The sequence below is a fragment of the Macaca mulatta genome, chromosome 3, assembly GCF_049350105.2.
Source record: "Macaca mulatta isolate MMU2019108-1 chromosome 3, T2T-MMU8v2.0, whole genome shotgun sequence".
Lineage (NCBI taxonomy): Eukaryota > Metazoa > Chordata > Mammalia > Primates > Cercopithecidae > Macaca > Macaca mulatta.
Window position 1 is genome coordinate 58,137,647 of NC_133408.1, and position 20,491 is coordinate 58,158,137.

Sequence of the window (20,491 nt, forward strand, 5' to 3'; positions counted from 1 at the left end):
CAAAATAAAACAGCCCCCCTTAGACAAGGTCACTCCTTATGCTGCGCCAGATGATAGGATTACCATGGACAATCTAACCCTCTTCTACTACAAACCAAGCCTGAGACTACAGAAGCAGCACTGTGGGTGGCTCACTGGTATCTCTTTTGCTTTGTCAATAAATGAATAGTCTTCTCTGCCTTGCTTCCAGATGACAAAATAAACTGTTCCCAGAAATAAGTGTATGGATGTGTTCTTTAATTTAGCCCAGCTTCAACAGAAAATCTCTGCCAGTTAACTCCACCCTGATGTCCCAGCCTCATGACCAAGCTGTCAAGGAGAGTCAAGTATACCACCTGAAACATACTTTCTAACGATTAGTCCATTTTTAGATCTTCTAGTCCAGTGTTTTCCAATCAGTTTGTCTAAATATATAAGAATACCTTCAGTATTAGGATCTCCTGATGTACTCATTTTCCTAGAATTGCAATAAGATCCGTATTGCCCATGTGTCCTGTGCTCCTACCTCATCATTTCCAATACATTTCAGAATCTTACACACAGAAGAGACATCAGGGATCATCTGGTCCAATCTCCCCAGATTATCCTGGACAAGAAGTCAGTATAACTTTTGCTGTAAAACACCAAATTGTAAGTATTTCTGACCTTGTGGGACATACAATCCTGTCTTAACTACGCAAATCTGCCCCTCTAACACTAAAGCAGCTATGACAACACATAAATGAGCATGGCTATTCTCCCAAAACCTGTATTTTAAAAAATTAAAAAACAAGCTGGGTGCACTGGCTCACACTTGTAATCCCAACAGTTTGGGAGGCCAAGGCAGGAGGATTGCTTGAGTTCAAGAGTTTGAGACCAGTCTGGGCAATACAGTGGGACCCCATCTCTACAAAAAAGAAAAAAACTTGGCTGGGCATGGTGGTGCACACCTGTAGGCCCAGCTACTCAGGAGGCTGAGATAGGAGGATTGCTTGAGCCCAGGAATTAGAGGCTACAGTGAGCTGTGCACTAACTACTGCACTCCAGACTGGGGGACAGACTGGCCCGTTTCAAAAAACAACAGGCAATAGGCTGCATCTGGCCAGTGAGCCTGTTTGCTGATCCCTGTCCTAGACTCTCCTTGATAACTTCTCCTTAGACTCGAGTTTCTGATGGAAAGACTCATGTCGAGAATTTACTTTTTCCAAAAGGAACCTATTTCATCTTCACATAAAATCAGATCAAAACTGCTATTAACTTGGCTCCGTGACCTTGGGAAACTTCAAAAGTTCTCTTGAACACTGAATATACTCATGGTAGCCAGTAGTGCTAGAAAATTAATGCAACACATTCCCCTGGCCCCCACAAAGATTGCAATCCAGTAAGAGACATACAGATGCTACATTTAAAGGGGCTTTAATGAGAGGGTTTAGGAATATGAAAAGGAGCCACGATACCTGAGTCATATGTGAAGGGTAAGTAAACAGGCCTGGCCAGGGAAAGACATGTGGGTATGCTGTTGGAAGGGAATGGGCAAAGTCACCGAGGCAAGCACCACGAGGCATTTAGCTACTGTCCGCCACTCAGAAAGTACCAGCAGATGGAGAATAAAGCATACGACATGGGGAGAAAATGTAGCAGAGAAAGATGTGGTCCGGACTGCAAAGGATCTTGCCTGCCCTGGAAAGAGAGAACGAGAAGCGTCTAACATGGTCTGAACAGAGAAATAACACAAACCTGCATTTCAACAGCTCACTCAACTGGGAAGACAGAAGGTAATTTAAGGGAAACAAGACTACAGACAAGGATAAATCTGAACAATGTACGACAATCCCCTTGGGAAGAAAAGATGTTGGCCTGAACTAAAGAGTAACAGGTGAGCAGAAGGTTGGATATTCAAACTTATTTGGCAAAAAAAAAATTTTTTTTTTTTGGAGACCACAGTCTCACTGTCGCCCAGGCTGGAGTGCAGGGGCACGATCTCAGCTCACCACAACCTCCGCCTCCCAGGTTCAAGCAATTCTCCTGCTTCAGCCTCCCGAGTAGCTGGGATTACAGGTGCCCGCCACCATGCCCAGCTAATTTTTGTATTTTTAATAGAGACAGAGTTTCACAGTGTTGGTAAGGCTGGTCTCGAATTCCCAACCTTGTGATCCGCCCGCCTCGAACTCCCAAAGTGCTGGGATTACAGGCATGAGCCACCACGCCCGGCCTTGACAAATATTTTTAGCACCAAGGAGACCACATGGCTAGAGGTTGGAGAGGAAGACAGAGAATAGTAGGATGACAATGGAGAAATTCAAGAGTCAGATTAGGTGCTAAGGTCACACTAAGAAATGAAGTTTTTATGAAAGCAGCAATGAAAAATCACTTTTAAACAAGAGGGTAACATGATCTGATTTGTACTTTTAAGATTACTTGGCCGGGCGCAGTGGCTCACACCTGCAATCCCAGCAACTTTGGGAGGCTGAGGCGGGCGGATCGCGAGGTCAGGAGATTGAGACTATCCTGGCTAACATGGTGAAACCCGGTCTCTACTAAAAATACAAAAAATTAGCCAGGCGTGGTGGCAGGCGCCTGTAGTCTCAGCTACTCGGGAGGCTAAGGCAGGAGAATGGTGTGAACCCAGGAGGCGGAGCTTGCAGTGAGCCGAGATCGCACCACTGTACTCCAGCCTGGGCGACAGAGCGAGACTCTGCCTTAAAAAAAAAAAAAAAAAAAAAAAAAAGATTACTCTGAGGCCGGGTGTGGCGGGTCACGACTGTAATCACTTTGGAAAGCCAAGGCAGGTAGATTGCTTAAGCCCAAGAGTTTGAGATCAGCCTGGACAACAGAGTGAAACCCTGTCTCTACAAAATATACAAAAATTAGCCAGGCACAGTGGTGTGCACCTGTAGTCCCAGCTACTCAGGAGGCTGACGCAGGAGGATGGCTTGAGCCCAGGAGGTTGCTGCAGTGAGCCAAGAGTGTGCCACTATACTCCAGCCTGGGAACGACCCTGTTCCCCACCCCGCATGCCCCAAAAAAGTCTACTCTGAATGATAGATGGAGAAGAGATAGGAGGACAAAATATGTGGCTGCTACAGTAGTCTGGTCAAGCAATATGGCTTGAACTTGCACGTTAGCAGTAGAGATGGAGTTAATTGGATGGATGTGAAATATTTTAAGCCAGAGGTTTGCAAACTACGGCCAAATCCAGGCAGCCTTGGGCCAGATCTCAACATGACAATCATTTACATGTCCCCTATGGCTGTTTTCTTGACACAATGGCAGACTTGACAGTTTCAACAAAAACCATGTGGCCCACAAAGCTGAAAATATTGACTAACCGGCCCTTCATAGAAAGTTTGCTGACCTCTGTTTTGGACAAAGAAGAAACCAGACTTACTGAGGAATTCAATACAGGAATGAGGCAAAGGAAAGAATCAAGCACAGCTCTTAGGTTTCTTTTTAAGCCACTGAGATGGTGGGAGTGTTTCCTGAGATGGGAAACACGACAGTGGAATAGAACAGAAGGGTGGAGATAAAGAGCTCCATTTTGGATTTGTGAAGCATCAGATACACAAGAATAAATTTTTAAAAGGCATACATGAGAAGAGAATTCAGGGTTGACCCTGGATCTGGAAGTACAAATGTGGGAATAACTGGCACGTGGACGATGTTTGAAGTCGTGAAACTGGATGAGATCACCCAGGAAGAGAGTGTCAGCGCATAATCCAGCACCAAACCTGAATCACTCCAACATGCAGAGGCTGTATAAAGAAAAGGAAAAGACCCCAAGTAAAAAAGGAGAAACTCTATGACAATGACGTCATGAAAGTCAGGAAGATAGATTCAAAGGAGGAATCAGCTATGACAAATGCTGCTGAGAAGTCAAGTAAAATAAAGACAGAAATATCCATGAGACGCGTAGATCTAAAAGGTGAGACACAAAACATTTTTTTTTTTTTTTGAGATGCGGTTTTCGCTCTTGTTACCCAGGCTATACTGCAGTACCACGATCTCGGCTCACTGCAACCTCCACCTCCCAGGTTCAAGCAATTCTCCTGCCTCAGCCTCCCGAGTAGCTGGGATTACAGGCGCCTGCCATCACACCCAGTTAAATTTTTTTTGTATTTTCAGTAGAGACAGGGTTTCACCATGTTAGCCAGGCTGGTCTTGAACTCCTGACTTCAGGTGATCTGCCCGCCTCGGCCTCCCAAAGTGCTGGGATTACAGGTGTGAGCCACTATGCCCAGACCCTTTTTTAAATTAGAGACAGTGTCTCACTATGTTGCCCAGACTGGTCTCTAATTCCTGGCCTCAAGTAATCCTCCCACCTTGGCCTTGGAAAGCACTGGGATTGGGATTACAGGGGTGAGCCACTGCACCTAGCCAAAATATAGTTTAAAGGGTTTATTTGAGCTAAAATGAGGGCAGTTGCCTCAGGCACACTTTGCAGTTGAAGGGACTGCTCCATTAGCTTTTGTTACAACCAGGTTTTTTGTTTTTGTTTTTTTTTGAGACTTCCTTGCTCTGTCGCCCAGGCTGGAGTGCAGTGGCCGGATCTTGGCTCACTGTAAGCTCCGCCTCCCGGGTTCACGCCATTCTCCTGCCCCACCCTCCCGAGCAGCTGGGACTACAGGTACCCGCCACTTCGCCCAGCTAGTTTTTTTTTTTTTTGTATTTTTAATAGAGACGGGGTTTCACCGTGTTAGCCAGGATGGTCTCGATCTCCTGACCTCATGATCCCCACATCTCGGCCTTCCAAAGTGCTGGGATTACAGGCGTGAGCCACTGCACCCGGCCAACAAGCAGGTTTTTAAAAGCAAAGGGAACAAGGAGTGGTCAATACCAAGTTATTGGACAGAAATTCTCATTGCTTTACAGAGATAACATTGATTAGTGATTAGCTATGCACTGTTGAATGATAGGATATGAGGTATGGTGTGAAATGCATATAGCATTTTATGTCTACCTGGAGGCAGTCAGTCTAAAGCCCACAGAGCAGATGGCTTCAAGAGACAATTATTTAGCTCAACAGGAAGTGATATGACAGATGTTTCATTCCAATTTCATTTCAGTCCAAGCTATGACTGAATTGAAATTGGAATGAAACATCAATTTCAATTCAGATTACGGGTCCCATAATTTAAAGAGCTTGCAGCCAGTGTGGAGGCTCGTAATCCCAACACTTTGGGAGGCCAAGGTGGGAGGATCGCTGGAGGCCAGGAGTTCAAGATCAGCCTGGGCAAAATAGTGAGACCCTGTCTCTCCAAAAACAAAAATTAAAAGTAGACAGGATGGTGGCGCAGGACTGTAAGTCCCTGCTACTCAGGAGGCTGAGGCAGGAGGATCACTCGAGCTCAGAAGTTCAAAGCTGCAGTGAGCTATGATCACTCCACGACACTCTGGCCTGGGCAACAAAGCAAGACCCTGTATAAAATAACATAATAAAATAAAAAGCTTTCATCTCTTAAATAAAATCTATTTTCCTTTTGTAAATCCCCCTCAGGCTTGATGACATGAAGTCCCCTGGGTGTAGAAAAGAGCAGTTCAGGGGGAGAGAAAGCCAAACTGGAGTAGCTGAGAGCTGACAGAGGCTTCTGTTCCCAGCCATATGACAGACAGCACACTTTCAACAACTCTCCTGCAGAAAACAACAAAAACTAAATAAGGTAATTTTTTTTTTGAGGGGGACAGAGTCTCGCTCTATCGCCCAGGCTGGAGCACAGTGGTGCAATCTCGGCTCACTGCAACCTCCACCCCCCCAGTTCAAGGATTCTCCTGTCTCAGCCTCTGGAGTAGCTGGGACTACCAGTGCCACCACACCCAGCTAATTTTTGTACTTTTAGTGGAGAGAGGGTTTTACTATTTGGCCAGGTTGGTCTCGAACTCCTGACCTCAAGTGATCTGCCCACCTCAGCCTCCCAAAGTGCTGGGATTACAGGTGTGAGCCACCACACCCAGCCAAGGTAATAATTTTTAAAGCACAATTTTAAGTGCCTCACTGAGTTGGCAAAAATGTAAGGAATCCAGAGAGGGCAAATATAACCTGGGAGCTAAGCAAGAGACAGAACTAAGAGGTATCTGCTAAACTCTGGAGACGGCTCTCTATTTTTTCAGTTTTTGGGTTTTTTTTTGTTTTTTCTTTAAACAGAGTCTCACTCTGTCACCCAGGCTGGGGTGCAGTGGCACCATCTCGACTCACTGCAACCTTCACCTCCCAGGTTCAAGTGATTCTCCTGCCTCAGTCTCCTAAGTAGCTGGGATTACAGGTGTGAGCCACCACGCCTGGCTAATTTTTTTGTATTTTAGTAGAGACGGGGTTTCACCACATTGGCCAGGCTGGTCTCAGACTCCTGACCTCAGGTGATCTGCCCGCCTTGGCCTCCCAAAATGCTGGGAGTACAGCCGTCAGTCACCGCACCCAACCTGTTTTTTGTTTTTTAAGTTTGTTTAAACAAATATAATTCTGGGGTGTCTTTATAAATTTATGGGAACAATCTAGTAGAGAAAAGAAATGAATGATACAGGAGAAGAGAAGCAATCAATGAAGGAACCCAGTCCTTGATTCCGCAGCATGGACAGATGTAGTCTGGGACAGGAACCAGACAGTTGGTCTTCTGAGCCAGGAGAGGTAGTGAAGATCTGGAAATGGGCTGGGGAGACACTGAGAGAGCTCCCCTCTGATGGCTTCAGATGGGAGCTGAGGGAAGGGGTCGGGAGGAAATGCGTACGGAGCAGTCATCTTGGAGAGTAAGAAGAGGAATTTGCAAGGAAAGTTGTGAGACTGTAGGGCACTTCTGAGTCTACACTTTAGCCTGTGGTCATGAATCTGTAGTCAAACAATCAGCAGCAGGCATGGGGAAGGCTGATGTGAAGGGGGTGGTTTCAGGCTGGGTTGGGTTTTGGCCAATCGGGTTAAAAGAGTCAGTGAGAGGTAAAGCAATTGAAAAGGTTAAGGCTTGCCACAGTGGCTCACGACTGTAATCCCAGTACTTTGGGAGGCCAAGGTAGGTGGATCACCTGAGATCAGGAGTTTGAGACCAGCCTGGCCAACATGGCAAAACCCTGTCTCTACTAAAAATACAAAAATTACCTGGGCATGGTGGCACACACCTGTAATCCCAGTTACTTGGGAGGCTGAAGCAGGAGAATCCTTGAACCCAGGAGGCAGAGGTTGCAGTGAGCTGAGATTGCGCCACTTCACTCCAGCCTGGGAGACAAAGCAAGACTCCATCTCAAACAAAAGGGGAAAAAAATTGAAGAGGTTTATAACAGAGTGAGGATAAAACTCAAAATGGGGTTTAAGGAGGGAAATGAAGTAAGCAGTGTCTACTACTCAATAAAAATGTATAGGTTCAGATGGGATTCTTTTTTTTTTTTTTTGAGATGGAGTCTTGCTCTGTCACCCAGTGCAGTGGTGTGATCTCGGCTCACTGCAAACTCCATCTCTCAGGTTCAAGCGATTCTCCTGCCTCAGCCTCCCAAGTAGCTGGGATTACAGGCGCCCGCCACCACGCCCAGCTAATTTTTGTATTTTTAGTAGAGACAGGGTTTCACCATGTTGGCCAGGCTGGTCTTGACTTCCTGACCTCATGATCTACCCGCCTCATCCTCCCAAAGTGCTGGGATTACAGGCATGAGCCACCGCACCCGGCCGGATCAAAAGAATTTTAAAGGCCAGGCACAGTTGCTCATGCCTATGATTCTAGCATTTTGGGAGGCCAGGCCAAGTGGATGGCTTGAGCCCAAGTGTTCACAAAACCAGCCTAGGCAACATGGTGAAACTCTATCTCTGCAAAAAAAAATAGACAAATTACCTAGGTGTAGTGGCACATGCCTATAATCCCAGCTATTTGGGAGGCTAAAGTGGGAGGATCACCACTGCCTGGGGAGGTCGAGGCTGCAGTGAGCCATGATCACACCGTTGTACTCCAGACTGGGGGTGACACAGTGAGACCCTGTCTCAGAAAAAAAAAATAAAAGGAATGTTGTTAAAGTAGAGGCCACAGAATGAGGTCATAGTAAGCATGAGAGGAACTTGGATTTCAGATGTGCCAATGTAAGGGAGAGACCAGGGTCAGTGGAAAAATGGTTGCTGGAGGTGTGAAGGCCAGAAAACTGCAGGCCAGGGTGTTAAACAGATCATCCACAACGATGCCACAGCCTCAAAGAATAATGGTAGGAACAGGGGTGGAGAGAGAAACAATGAGTCAGAACATAAAGTTGCTGCTGAATTACACAGCTGACCAGGTGGCCTAAAGATAACAGCTGTGAAGATGACAGGAGTGTTACAGCCTGAAGACAGGAGCTTCAAAGGAATTGGGGTATTTAAAGAAAGAAGCAAGAGAAAAGCTCAGAATGTGAGGGAAAAAGAACAGAATCTAGGATGACTTGCAGCCTTCAGTTTGAGTAACTAATGGAGTCATTGAAGTCAGGAGGTATGTGTGATCTGGGGATAATGAGACGTGAGCTCAGGCTGGGACAAATTTAACTTCTCTGTGGCTCCATTTTGCAACCTGCAAAATGTGGTAAAAATCTACTTGACTCTAACAATGCAAGGACTAAAGAAGAGATTTTGGTTGTGTTTTTTTTTTTTTTTTTGGAGACCGAGTCTCACTCTGTCGCCCAGGCTGGAGTGCAGTCGCGTGATCTCAGATCACTGCAACCTCCACCTCCCGGGTTCAAGCGATTCTTGTGCCTCAGCATCCGAGTAGCTGGGATTACAGGTGCCCATCACCACGCTCAGCTAATTTTTGTCTTTTTAGTAGAGATGGGGTTTCACCATGTTGGCCAGAATGGTCTCAAACCCCTGACTTCAAGTGATCCACCCACCTTGGCCTCCCAAAAGTGCTGGGATTACAAGTGTGAGCCACTGTGCCTGGCCTAAAGAAGAGACTCTGGAAAGCATCTAGCACGATATGGCTTAATTTCTAAGGCCTCACTCTCTCTCTGAAACACCACCACATGAGTTTCACACCCTCCTTCTTTCTTTGTTATTGTTCCTATCTTTGTTTTTGAGGTAGGGTCTCACTCTGTTGCCCAGGCTGGAGGGCAGTGGCATGATCATAGCTCACTGCAGCCTCAAATTCCTGGGCTCAGGCGATCCTCCCAACTCCACCTCCTACGTAGCTGAGACAACAGGCGTGCACCACCATGCCTTCCTAAACATAAAATTATCGTGGTAAAGATAGGGTCTTGCTATGTTGCCCAGGCTGGTCCTGAACTCCTGGACTCAAGCAATACTCCCACCTTGGCCTTCCGAAGTGTGAGGATTACAAGTGCAAGCCACTGCACTCAGCAGATCTTCCTTCTAACCAGAAGCCAACGAGGTAGTTTATTGAGGAAGAGGTCAAGCTCAAGATCTCCAAGCAGAGGGGGAAAGCATCGAGAGATGGACACACAGGCAGTATACCTCAGTGTCTTTGTGATGCAATTCATCCTGCTCGTGAGATCCTTCCTCCCTCTCCTCTGAGCCATGTTGGTGAGATTCACATTTGCCTTTCTTGCAGTGGCCACCACAGGACTTCTTTCTCTCCCCTTTCTGAAGTGCCTGCAGCTGGGAGATGAACTTGGTCTTCCACGCTCTGAAGTCCGCCTCAATGCTGCCATGCTTGCTTTTAACCACGTCGCAGTCGCCCTCCCCTCGACTCATCACACGATGTGCGCCAAGCATCCAGAGCCACTTGTCAACATTTTTGCCAACCTGCGAGGAAAAGACAGGCTAAAAGCACTGTTCTCTAAATCAGGGTTTTCCAGACTGCTCTGCAAAAGCCCAAAGTCCTTCTGGGGCCCCTGGTCACGGGCTGCTGCTGAGGAAGAGGAAATTGCTTGGCACAATGACCTTCAAGCCTTCAAGTTCCAGCCTTGACCCAGAAGAGCTGCATTTTACGTATTCTACTTTTCTGCATTCAATTTTTTGTTAATCAAAAGGACAAACAAATCCCCTTTATCAAATGAAGGGTTAATGACTAAAACAAAAATTTGAAACCTACCATTCTATATCATATTAAGAACAAAACAGGAGTTAACAAAATAAATGAGTTCCAAAAATGTAACAAAGCCTATGGGGCCTAAGCTGATTCAGTTATAAAATGAAAATGTAATCAATTTGGCAAGATTCGTGATTTCCTAAACTCAGTAATTTATTTCACTGTGATATGAAGCAATTAAGCTGAGGAAGAAAAGTTATCAGAGGCACAGTTAAGAGCTCAAAAACTTAATCAGCTTCCTCAGTGGCAAGGCATTAAACAAAATATTTACATATCTAGACCAGGTGCAGTGTCTCATGCCTGTAATCCCAGCACTCTGGGAGGCTGAGGCAGGCAGACTGCTTGACGCCTTGAGGCCAGGAGTTCAAAACCAGCCTGGCCAACATGGTGAGACCCCCGTCTCTACTAAAAATACAAAAATTAGTGGGGCGTGGTGGCAGACGCATGTAATTCAGGCTACTTGGAAGGCCGAGGCATGAGAATTCCTTGAACCCAGGAGGCAGAGATTACAATGAGCCGAGACTGTGCCATTGTACTCCAGTCTGGGCAAGAAAGTGACTCTGTCTCAACAAAAAAAAAATTTACATATCTGAATTTGCCCATTCATAATCTAATTTCTTTGAAAATATGGGGATAGGCCAGGTGCAGTGGCTCACGCCTATAATTCCAGCACTTCGGGAGACTGGGGTGAGAAGCATGCTCAAGCCCGAGTTCAACACCAGCCTGGGCACCAAAGGAAAACCCAGCCTCTACAAAAAATACGAAAACTAGCTGGATGTGGTGGGCGCCTGTGGTCCCAGCTACTCAGTAGGCTAAGGTGGGAGGATCACCTGAGCCCAGGGAGGTCAAGGCTGCAGCAAGCTATGATCATGCCACTGAACTCCAACCTAGGCAGCACAGTGAGATCCTGGCTCAAAAAACACATAATCAAAAATGTTTTTAATGAAAATATGGGGCAAAATCTACATTGTGACACAATAGAATGAAAACAGCTTTTTTTTTTTTTTTTGAGACAGAGTCTCGCTCTGTCGCCCAAGCTGGAGTGCAGTGGCGCGATCTCGGCTCACTACAAGCTCCGCCTCCCGGGTTAACGTCATTCTCCTGCCTCAGCCTCCTGAGTAGGTGGGACTACAGGCGCCCGCCACCACGCCCGGCTAATTTTTTGTATTTTTAGTAGAGACGGGGTTTCACTGTGGTCTCGATCTCCTGACCTTGTGATCCGCCCGCCTCGGCTTCCCAAAGTGCTGGGATTACAGGCATGAGCCACCGCGCCCAGCCTTTATTTTTATTTATTTTTTTTTGAGACAGAGTTTCACTCATTACCCAGGCTGGAGTGCAATGGTACGACCTCGGCTCACTGCAACCTCCACCTCCCGGGTTCAAGTGATTCTCCTGCCTCAGCCTCCCAAGTAGCTGGGATTACAGGCACGCACCACCATGCCTGGCTAATTTTGTATTTTTAGTAGAGATGGGGTCTCTCCATGTTGGTCAGGCTGGGGTCGAACTCCCGACCTCAGGTGATCCGCCCGCCTCTGCCTCCCAAAGTGCTGGGATTACAGGTGTGAGCCACTGCGCCTAGCCGAAAACAGCTTTTAAAGAAAACTTCCCACCTCCACCGTCACTCATACTCCACCAGAGACAGACAGCCAGGCAGGGCTCGTCCCTAGGAAGAGGTACACAATGCAAATGACCAAGAAACTGAGAGGCTCCATCGTTTCATTGTTTTCAGGTGTAAAGAACAGGATGCAAAGGAGCCAAGTTAATTTCATTTAGAAAAATAGCCCAGGGGCCAGGCGCGGTGGCTCAAGCCTGTAATCCCAGCACTTTGGGAGGCCGAGACGGGCGGATCACAAGGTCGGGAGATCGAGACCATCCTGCCTAACACAGTGAAATCCCGTCTCTACCAAAAAAAAAAAAAAAATAGCCCAGGAAAACTACCCAAAAATTTTAATGTTTTATTACATAAAGGGCAATGAATGTTTTTTTCTCCACTTCCCTTGAAAAATTCATGATTGTTTTAAACTGAGTTCAGGCTGGACATGCTCACGCCTGTAATCCCAGCAATGTGGGAGGCCAAGTTGGGTAGGACTGCTTGAGGCAGGAGTTTGAACCAAGCCTGGGCAACACAGTGAGAGACCCTAATCTCTACAAAAAGTTAAAACATTAGCAAGGGGTGGTGGTACACGCTTATAGTTCCAGCTACTAGGGAGGCTGACTTCGAGGATCCCTCGAGCCTAGGACTTCAAGATTCAGAGAATTCTGATCAGGTCACTGCATTCCAGCCTAGGCGACAAAGCAAGACCCTGTCTTAAAAAAAATAAAAATAGCCGGGCGTGGTGGCTCACGCCTGTAATCCCAGCACTTTAGGAGGCCGAGGCGGGTGGATCACGAGGTCAGGAGATCGAGACCATCCTGCCTAACACAGTGAAATCCCGTCTCTACCAAAAATACAAAAAAAAATTAGCCGAGCGTGGTGGTGGGCGCCTGTAGTCCCAGCTACTTGGGAGGCTGAGGCAGGAGAATGGCGTGAACCCTGGAGGCGGAGCCTGCAGTGAGCCGAGATCGCGCCACTGCACTCCAGCCTGGGCGACAGAGCGAGACTCCATCTCAAAACAAATAAATAAATAAAAATAAAAATAATTTAAAAAAAAATTTTTTTAAAGAGTTCTCCTGCATTAAGAGCTTGGGCAGGCCAGGCATGGTGACTCACAACTGTAATCCCAGCACTTTGGGAGGCCAAGATGAGTGGATCACCTGAGGTCAGGAGTTCAAGACCAGCCTGGCCAACATGGTGAAACTCTGTCTCTACCAAAAATACAAAAAAATTAGCAGGGCATAGTGGTGGGTGCCTATAATCCCAGCTACTCAGGAGGCTGACGCAGAAGAACTGCTTGAATCTGGGAGGTGGAAGTTGCAGTTAGCCAAGATCACGCCACTGCACTCCAGCCTGGGTGGCAGCGTGAGACTCCATCTCATAAAAAAAGAGCTTGGGCAATAAAGGTCACTCAACAACAGAAAAGGCAGTTGAGCAAATCCAAAGACTCAGTAATCTTCCATCTACAAGGTCCTGCCTGGGGACCATGGGTCCAGCCCACTAAAACACTAAACAATATGAGGAATACTCATTCATTTTATTCAACAAAAATGTATTGAGAATCTACTGTATGCCAAGTTTGAATATGTATGTATAGCAATATCCAGTTATAAAGAATAAAAGAGGGCCGGGCACAGTGGCTCACACCTGTAATCCCAGCACTTTGGGAGGTCAAGGCGGGTGGATCACCTGAGGTTAGGCGTTCAAGACCAGCCTGGCCAACATGAAGAAACCCCGTCTCTACTAAAAATACAAAAATTAGTTGGGCATGATGGCAGGTGCCTATAATCCCAGCTACTCAGGAGGCTGAGAAATGAGAATTGCTTGAACCCAGGAGGCAGAGGTTGCCATGAACCAAGACCACACCACTGCACTCCAGCTGGGGAATAGAGCGAGACTCTGTCTCAAAAAAAAAAAAATAGAATAACAGAAGAGGCTGGGTGCAGTGGCTCACGCCTGCCTGGCCAACATGGTGAAACCCCGTCTCTATTAAAAATACAAAAACGAGACAAGCATGATGGCACATCACTGTAATCCCAGCTACTCAGGAGGCTGAGGCAGGAGAATCGCTTGAACCCGGGAGGTGGAAGTCGCAGTGAGCTGAGATGGCGTCACTGCACTCCAGCCTGGGCGACAGAGCAAAACTCTGTCTCAATCGATCAATAAATAAAATAACAGAAGAAACGTATTTATTTATAGCTACCAAAGTCTGTGGATTATTTCACGTGTGTGTGTGTGTGTGTGTGTGTGTGTGTGTGTGTGTATCTACAGGGAGAATTTATTTCTATAACTCAATATAGACCTACCTTGTTGAAGTGGCTGGCATAGGCAGAATTTCCCAGGCCAAACACCGCATATCTCATACCCTTCAGGTAACTTTTGCCAAATCGAAAATCACTGGACGCTTCCTCTAACCATTTGCAGAACCACTCTGCACTTTCGGTTGGTCGGCCATCAGTATATGTCGCAACCAGGAACACACAGACATTTTTACTAGTCACCTAACCAAGAAAGTAATTGTTTCAGAAGAATATTCGAGGCATAAATTATCTCAATGAAGAAAAATCCTTTGAAAAAATGCATACTCATCTCTAAGAACAAAGGGCTTGCTGCCTTTTTGGTTTTTTTTTTTTTTTGAGACAGAGTATCGCTTTGTCACACAGGCTAGAGTGCAGTGGCGTGATCTCAGCTCACTGCAACCTCCACCTCCCGAGTTTAAGCAATTCTCATGCCTCAGCCTCCCAAGTAGCTGGGACTACAGGCGTGCACCACCACGGCTAATTTTTCTATTTTCAATAGAGATGAGGTTTCACCATGTTGCCCAGGCTGCCCTATATGCCTGAACTCAAGCGATCCACCAGCCCTGACCTCTCAACTTGCTGGGATTATAGGCAAGAGCCACCATGCCTGGCCTCTATTTTTTTAAAGAAAGTTTTAGTGGAACACAGTCACGCTCATTCATTTACGTATTATCTATGGCTGTTTTGTGCCTCAGTGACAAAACTGAGTAGCTGCCCGGCCCACAAAGGTGAAGATACTTACTACCTGGCCCTTTACATGAAAGTTTGTCAACCCCAACTCCATGTGCTGCTTCTTTTTTTTTTTAGATGGAGATTTGCTTTTGTCACCCAAGTTGGAGGGCAATGGCACAATCTCGGCTCACTGCAACCTCCGCCTCCCAGGTTCAAGTAATTCTCCTGCCTCAGCCTCCCAAGTAGCTGGGATTACAGGCACCCACCACCATGCCCAGCTAATTTTTGTATTTTTAGTAGAGACGTGATTTCACCACGTTAGCCAGGCTGGTCTCGAACTCTTGACCTCAGGTGATCCGCCCACCTCGGTCTCCCAAAGTTCTGGGATTACAGGCGTGAGCCACCACGCCCAGCCTCTAACTGCTTCTCTGACTCTACCTGCATCAGCGTCGCCAGGAGCACTGTTCAAGCTCCACAGTGCGGCTAGGCTAAGTCCTGAGATTCCGCATTTCTGGCAAGTTCACAGGAGATGCTAATGCTGCTGGCTCAGGGGCCACATTTTGAGAACCACTGCTGTAGGGTGAAATCCCCTAACTGGGCATGACTGGAGAAAGGGGAGAAATATTTTTCAGATGAAGAAATTAAATCCTCATAGATATTAAGTAATAGGCCCGGGCACAGTAGCTGATGCCTGTAATCCCAGTACTACGGGAGGCCAAGGCAAATAAATCATCTGATGTCAGGAGTTCGAGACCAGCCTGGCCAACATGGTGAAACCCCGACTTTACTAAAAATATAAAAATTAGCCAGGAGTGGTGGTGGGCACCTGTAATTCCAGCTACTCAGGAGGCTGAGGCAGGAAAATCACTTGAACCCTGAAGATGGAGGTTGCAGTGAGCCAAGATCACACCAGTGCACTCCAGCCTGGGCAACAAGAGCGAAACTCCATTAAAAAAAAAAAAGATCTTAACTAACGCATTGAGGTCACACAGCTAATAAGAGACTTCTCTGATTCCAAAACCCATACTCTTTCTGCTCTTGACCTTTTGGTTGGATTGCCCATGGTCTACAAGCATAACACACTGCCATCAATAACAACCCTTCCTTGATTAAGAGATTCAAAACAGGGGTGAGGGCTGTATATATCTATATTATATATCTATAATCCTAGTACTTTGGGAGACTGAGGCCAGGAGTTGGAGACCTGCCTGGGCAACATAGTGAGACCGTATCTCTATAAAAAATCTTTTAAAATTAGCTGGGCATGGCAGCACATGCCTGTAGTCTCAGCTACTTTAGGAAGCTGAGGAAGGAGGATCACTTGAGCCTGGGAGGCTGAAATTGCACCACTGCACTCCAGAGCCTGGGTGAGAGAGTGAGAGCCTATCTCAATAAAATAAATTTTAAAAAAATAAAAATAGTAGGGGCCAGGCACAGTGGCTCACACCTGTAATCCCAGCACTTTGGGAGGCCGAGGTGGGCGGATCACTTGAGGCCAGGAGTTTGAGACCAGCCTGGCCAACATGGTGAAACCTTGTCTCCAGCAAAAAATAAAAATAAATAAATAAATAAAATTAGCTGGGCATGGTGGTGCATGCCTGTAAATCCCAGCTACTTGGGAGGCTGACGCAGGAGAATCACTTGAACCTGGAGGTGGACATTGCACTGAACTAAAATTGCACCACTGCACTCCAGCCTGGGCGACATAGTGAGACTCCATCTCAAAAAAAAAAAAAGAAAATTGTGGGAAGGAGTGAACTTCCAACCACCCAAGCTTTCTCACCTCTAGCCCTGCCCCAGGAGAATTTAACAAACCTGAAGGACAAGCCCCACACGTGAGAATCAGTGAACCTTACTCCACATTCAATGCTCTGATTCACACTGGAATTCAACTAACTGAAATCCCTTAGCATGAAAATTAAATTTACTCTGAAGATTCTAGTTACCTAATTAAATTTATTCTGAAGACTGCAGGTCAGTTAAATTTGAGAGTTCTGATTGAAGAAAAAATAAGACAATTACCAACCTCTTCTATCAGATGATCATCCGGATCATATTCTTTTAGATTAATAATTGCCACAGGTAGATCCAAGGACATAACTGCTTCAGCAAGAACTGTTGCAAATCCCTAATAGGACAAAAAAAATATCAAATAAAGTCTTCAACGAGCCAAATACAGCCCTCATTTACCCCTGTTGGCACAAGAATGTGGCAGTCCTCATGAAAAATGTCTTCAGTGACTGATATGTATCTTCATGAACACAAATTCTATCCTCACCCTTACTATTTTCTTGGGTACTATTACAGAGATCATTCGTGTTGTTCTCATCCGATCAGGGTTTACATAGGACTGAATCTAATTTGGCTTTGGATGATCAATCTGCCTTGCCCTACTAGATTAAACTTATCAGCCAGGCAAGATGGCTCATGCCTGTAATCCCAGCACTTTGGGAGGCTGAGGTGGGAGGATCACTTGAGGCCAAGCCTGGGCAGCAAAGTGAGACCTCATCTCTATAAAAAAATTTAAAAATTAGCCAGGTGTGATGGCACATACCTGTAGTCCCAGCTACTCAAGAGGCTGAGACGGGAAGATCCCCTGAGCCCAGGGGTTAGAGGAAACAGTGAGCTATGATCACACCAATGCACTCTAGCCTGGGCCACTGACTGAGATCCTGTCTCATAAAGAAAATAATATATTAAAAAGAATAAACACAGAGAAGTGCAAAAAGAAATAGTGAAGAATGGGCTGGGCACAGTGGCTCACACCTGTAATCCCAGTACTTTGGGAGGCCAAGGCGGGCAGACCACTTGAGGTCAGGAATTCGAGACTAGCCTGAACATGGTAAAACCAGTCTCTACTAAAAATACAAAATTAGCCAGGCATGGTGGCACACACCTGTAATCTCAGCTACTCGGGAGGCTGAAGCAGGAGAATCACTTGAATCCAGCAGGTAGAGGCTGCAGTGAGCCAAGACTGCACTCCAGCCTGGGCAACAAAACTCCATCTCCAAAAAAATAAATAAATAAAATAAAAGAAATAGTGAAGAGTGAAAAGAATGGGAAACATGAAAAGAAGCTGGTTGACAGACAGGAAAAAGCCCTAGGGAAGAGTTCACAGGGCTGCCAGAACCCCAGAGAAGCTCTGGGCTCCGAGCAGCCACTGCAACAAAAGATGGCATGAATGTCTTTTGTATGCTAATGAGATGACTTATTGGAGTGAGGCCTCAGGTAGCTTCAGGATGGAGGCTGGTTGCCAGAGAAACTGAGAGAGGTTAAACTCAACACCTCCTACCCCGGCCCCAACAGGGAACACTAGGGAGAGAAGAGGAACTGGAGATTGAGCTTAATCACCAAGGCCAATAATTTAATCAATCGTGCCCATGTAATGGAGCCTCCAAGAAAAACCCCTGAAACAATGGGGATTGTGTTGGTGAACATACCAATGTTCCGGGGGGGAAGACTTGGCCAGAGATGGCCTGGAAGCCCTGCTCAACCCCTACCCCTCCATAGCCGGCCCTGTGCAGCTCTTCCATTCGGCCGTTCCTGAGTTGCATCCTTTATAATAAACTAGTAAACATAAGTCAAGCAACTTCCTGAGGTCTGTGAGTCATCCTACAGAACCTCAGGAGGCAGTGGTGCAGAACCCTAAATTTAAAGCCAGGACTTGTGACTGGTGTCTGTAGTGGGGGCAGTCTCGTGGGCTAATGGTAACTCCCAATAGTAAGCATGAGAACTGGTATAGAAAAAGGACAGGTTGGCCGGGCGTGGTGGCTCACATGCCTGTAATCCCAGCACTTTGGGAAACTGAGGTGGACAGATCACTTGAGATCAGGAGTTCGAGACCAGCCTGACCAACACAGTGAAACCCCGTCTCTACTAAAAATACAAAAATTAGCTGGGCATGGTGGTGGGCACCTGTAATCCCAGCTACTCGGGAGGCTGAGGGAGGAGAATTGCTTGAACCCAGAAGGCGGAGGTTGCGGTGAGCCGAGATCATGCCACTGCACACCAGCCTGGACAACAGAGCGAGACTCTGTCTCAAAAAAAAAAAGAGGCCGGGCGCGGTGGCTCAAGCCAGCACTTTGGGAGGCCGAGACGGGCGGATCACGAGGTCAGGAGATCGAGACCATCCTGGCTAACACAGTGAAACCCCGTCTCTACTAAAAAAAAATACAAAAAACTAGCTGGGCGAGGTGGCGGGCGCCTGTAGTCCCAGCTACTCGGGAGGCTGAGGCAGGAGAATGGCGTAAACCCGGGAGGCGGAGCTTGCAGTGAGCCGAGATCCGGCCACTGCGCTCCAGCCTGGGCGACAGAGCAAGACTCTGTCTCAAAAAAAAAAAAAAAAGAAAAAAAGAAAAAGAAAAAAGGTATTTGGGGGTCAGAAAACACTACTGCAGCAGGCCTCAAGAACTGATATGGTTTGGATATTCATCCCCTCCAAATATCATAAACATGTAATCTCCAATGTTGGAGGTGAGCTCGAACAGGAGGTGTCTGGGTCATGGGGATGGGTCCCTCATGAGTGGCTTTGTGACCAGTGGAGGGTCTTGACTAGGAGTTGTCCAGGTTCTTCGCAGGTTGAACAAATAATTGAAAAAAATGCACAAGCAAAGCAACAAAAGAACAAAGCAACAAAAACACAGATTTATTGATGGGAAGGTACACTCTACAGAGAGGAAGCAGGCTTGAGCAAGTGGCTCAGGAGGTCCAGTTGTAATGTTCCTTGGGTTTTTATTAAGCTAGAAGAATTTGGTAACACCCCCAGTACCCTTTGGAGGCTTCCAATTGGTTACACCCTGTGAAAATGAAGAATTGGCTCGTGGCCAATCAGAGGTTGAAGTAGAGGTGTGGCCCGTGGCCAATCAGAGGCTGAAGTGGAGTTACACCCTATGCAAATAAAGAATTGGTCCACAGCCAATCAGAGGCTAAAGCTTTCCTTTCAGTTTAATTCAAGGAAGTCAGCCACAGGTTGGCCTTAGGCTCTGCTCTCCAGACTCTACTCTCATACCTCAGCTTGCTGCCCTCCCCTTGGCGTGTTGAGTTCTTGCCCTATTAGTTCATAGCTGGCTGTTAAAAAAAAAAGCCTCACATCTCTCCCTACTCTTTCATTCCCTCTCTTACCACGTGGTACCTGTTCCTCCATGGGTGGAAACTTCCTGAAGCTTTATCAGAAGCCAAGTGGATGTTGGCACCATGCTTGTCCAGTCTGCAGAACCCTGAACCAAATAAACCTCTTTTCTTTATAAATTACAGTATTAGTCCATTCTTGTATTGCTATAAAAAAATACTTGGCTGGGCATGGGGGCTCATGTCTGTAATCCCAGCACTTTGGGAGGCCGAGGAGGGCAGATCACTTGAGGTCAGGAGTTCAAGACCAGCCTGGGCAACATGGTGGAACCCATCTCTACCAAAAATACAAAAAATTAGCTGGGCATGGTGGCAGGTACCTGTGGTCCAGCTACTTGGGAGGCTGAGGTGGAAGGATCGCTTGAGCCTGGGAGGCAGAGGTTGCAGTGAGCCAAGATCACGCCACTGTACTCCAGCCTGGGCAACTGAGCGAGACTCCATCTCAAAAAAAAAAAAAGAAAAGAAAAAAGAAATACCTGAGACTGGGAAATTTATTAAAAAAAAAAAAAAAAAAAGAGGTTTAGGGCCAGGCACGGTGTCTCACACCTATAATCCCAGCACTTTGGGAGGCCAAGGTGTGTGGATCACGAGGTCAGGAGATCAAGACCATCCTGGCTAACCTGGTGAAATCCCATCTCTACTAAAAACACAAAAAATTAGCCGGGTGTGGTGGCAGGCGCCTGTGATCCCAGCTACTCAGGAGGCTGAGGTAGGAGAATACCATGAAACCGGGAGGCGGAGCTTGCAGTGAGCTGAGATGGCGCCACTGCATTCCAGGCTGGGTGACAGAGCAAGACTCCGTCTCAAAAAAAAAAAAAAAAAAAAGAGAGGTTTAATTGGCT

General features: G+C 46.6%; 1 protein-coding gene across 2 annotated transcripts in view; it reads right to left on the reverse strand.

Annotated features, from left to right (window-relative positions):
- LOC703026 (S-adenosyl-L-methionine-dependent tRNA 4-demethylwyosine synthase TYW1) overlaps nucleotides 1-20,491 on the reverse strand; it is a 250,211-nt gene that overhangs the window by 220,924 nt on the left and 8,796 nt on the right. For both annotated transcript variants that reach the window (XM_015133369.3, XM_077996645.1), the window contains exons 4-6: nucleotides 16,549-16,650; nucleotides 13,857-14,051; nucleotides 9,380-9,670 (exon numbers count right to left, since the gene is read on the reverse strand). In XM_015133369.3, the coding sequence (XP_014988855.1) occupies nucleotides 9,380-9,670; nucleotides 13,857-14,051; nucleotides 16,549-16,650 (588 nt within the window). The remainder of the gene's footprint in view (nucleotides 1-9,379; nucleotides 9,671-13,856; nucleotides 14,052-16,548; nucleotides 16,651-20,491) is intronic.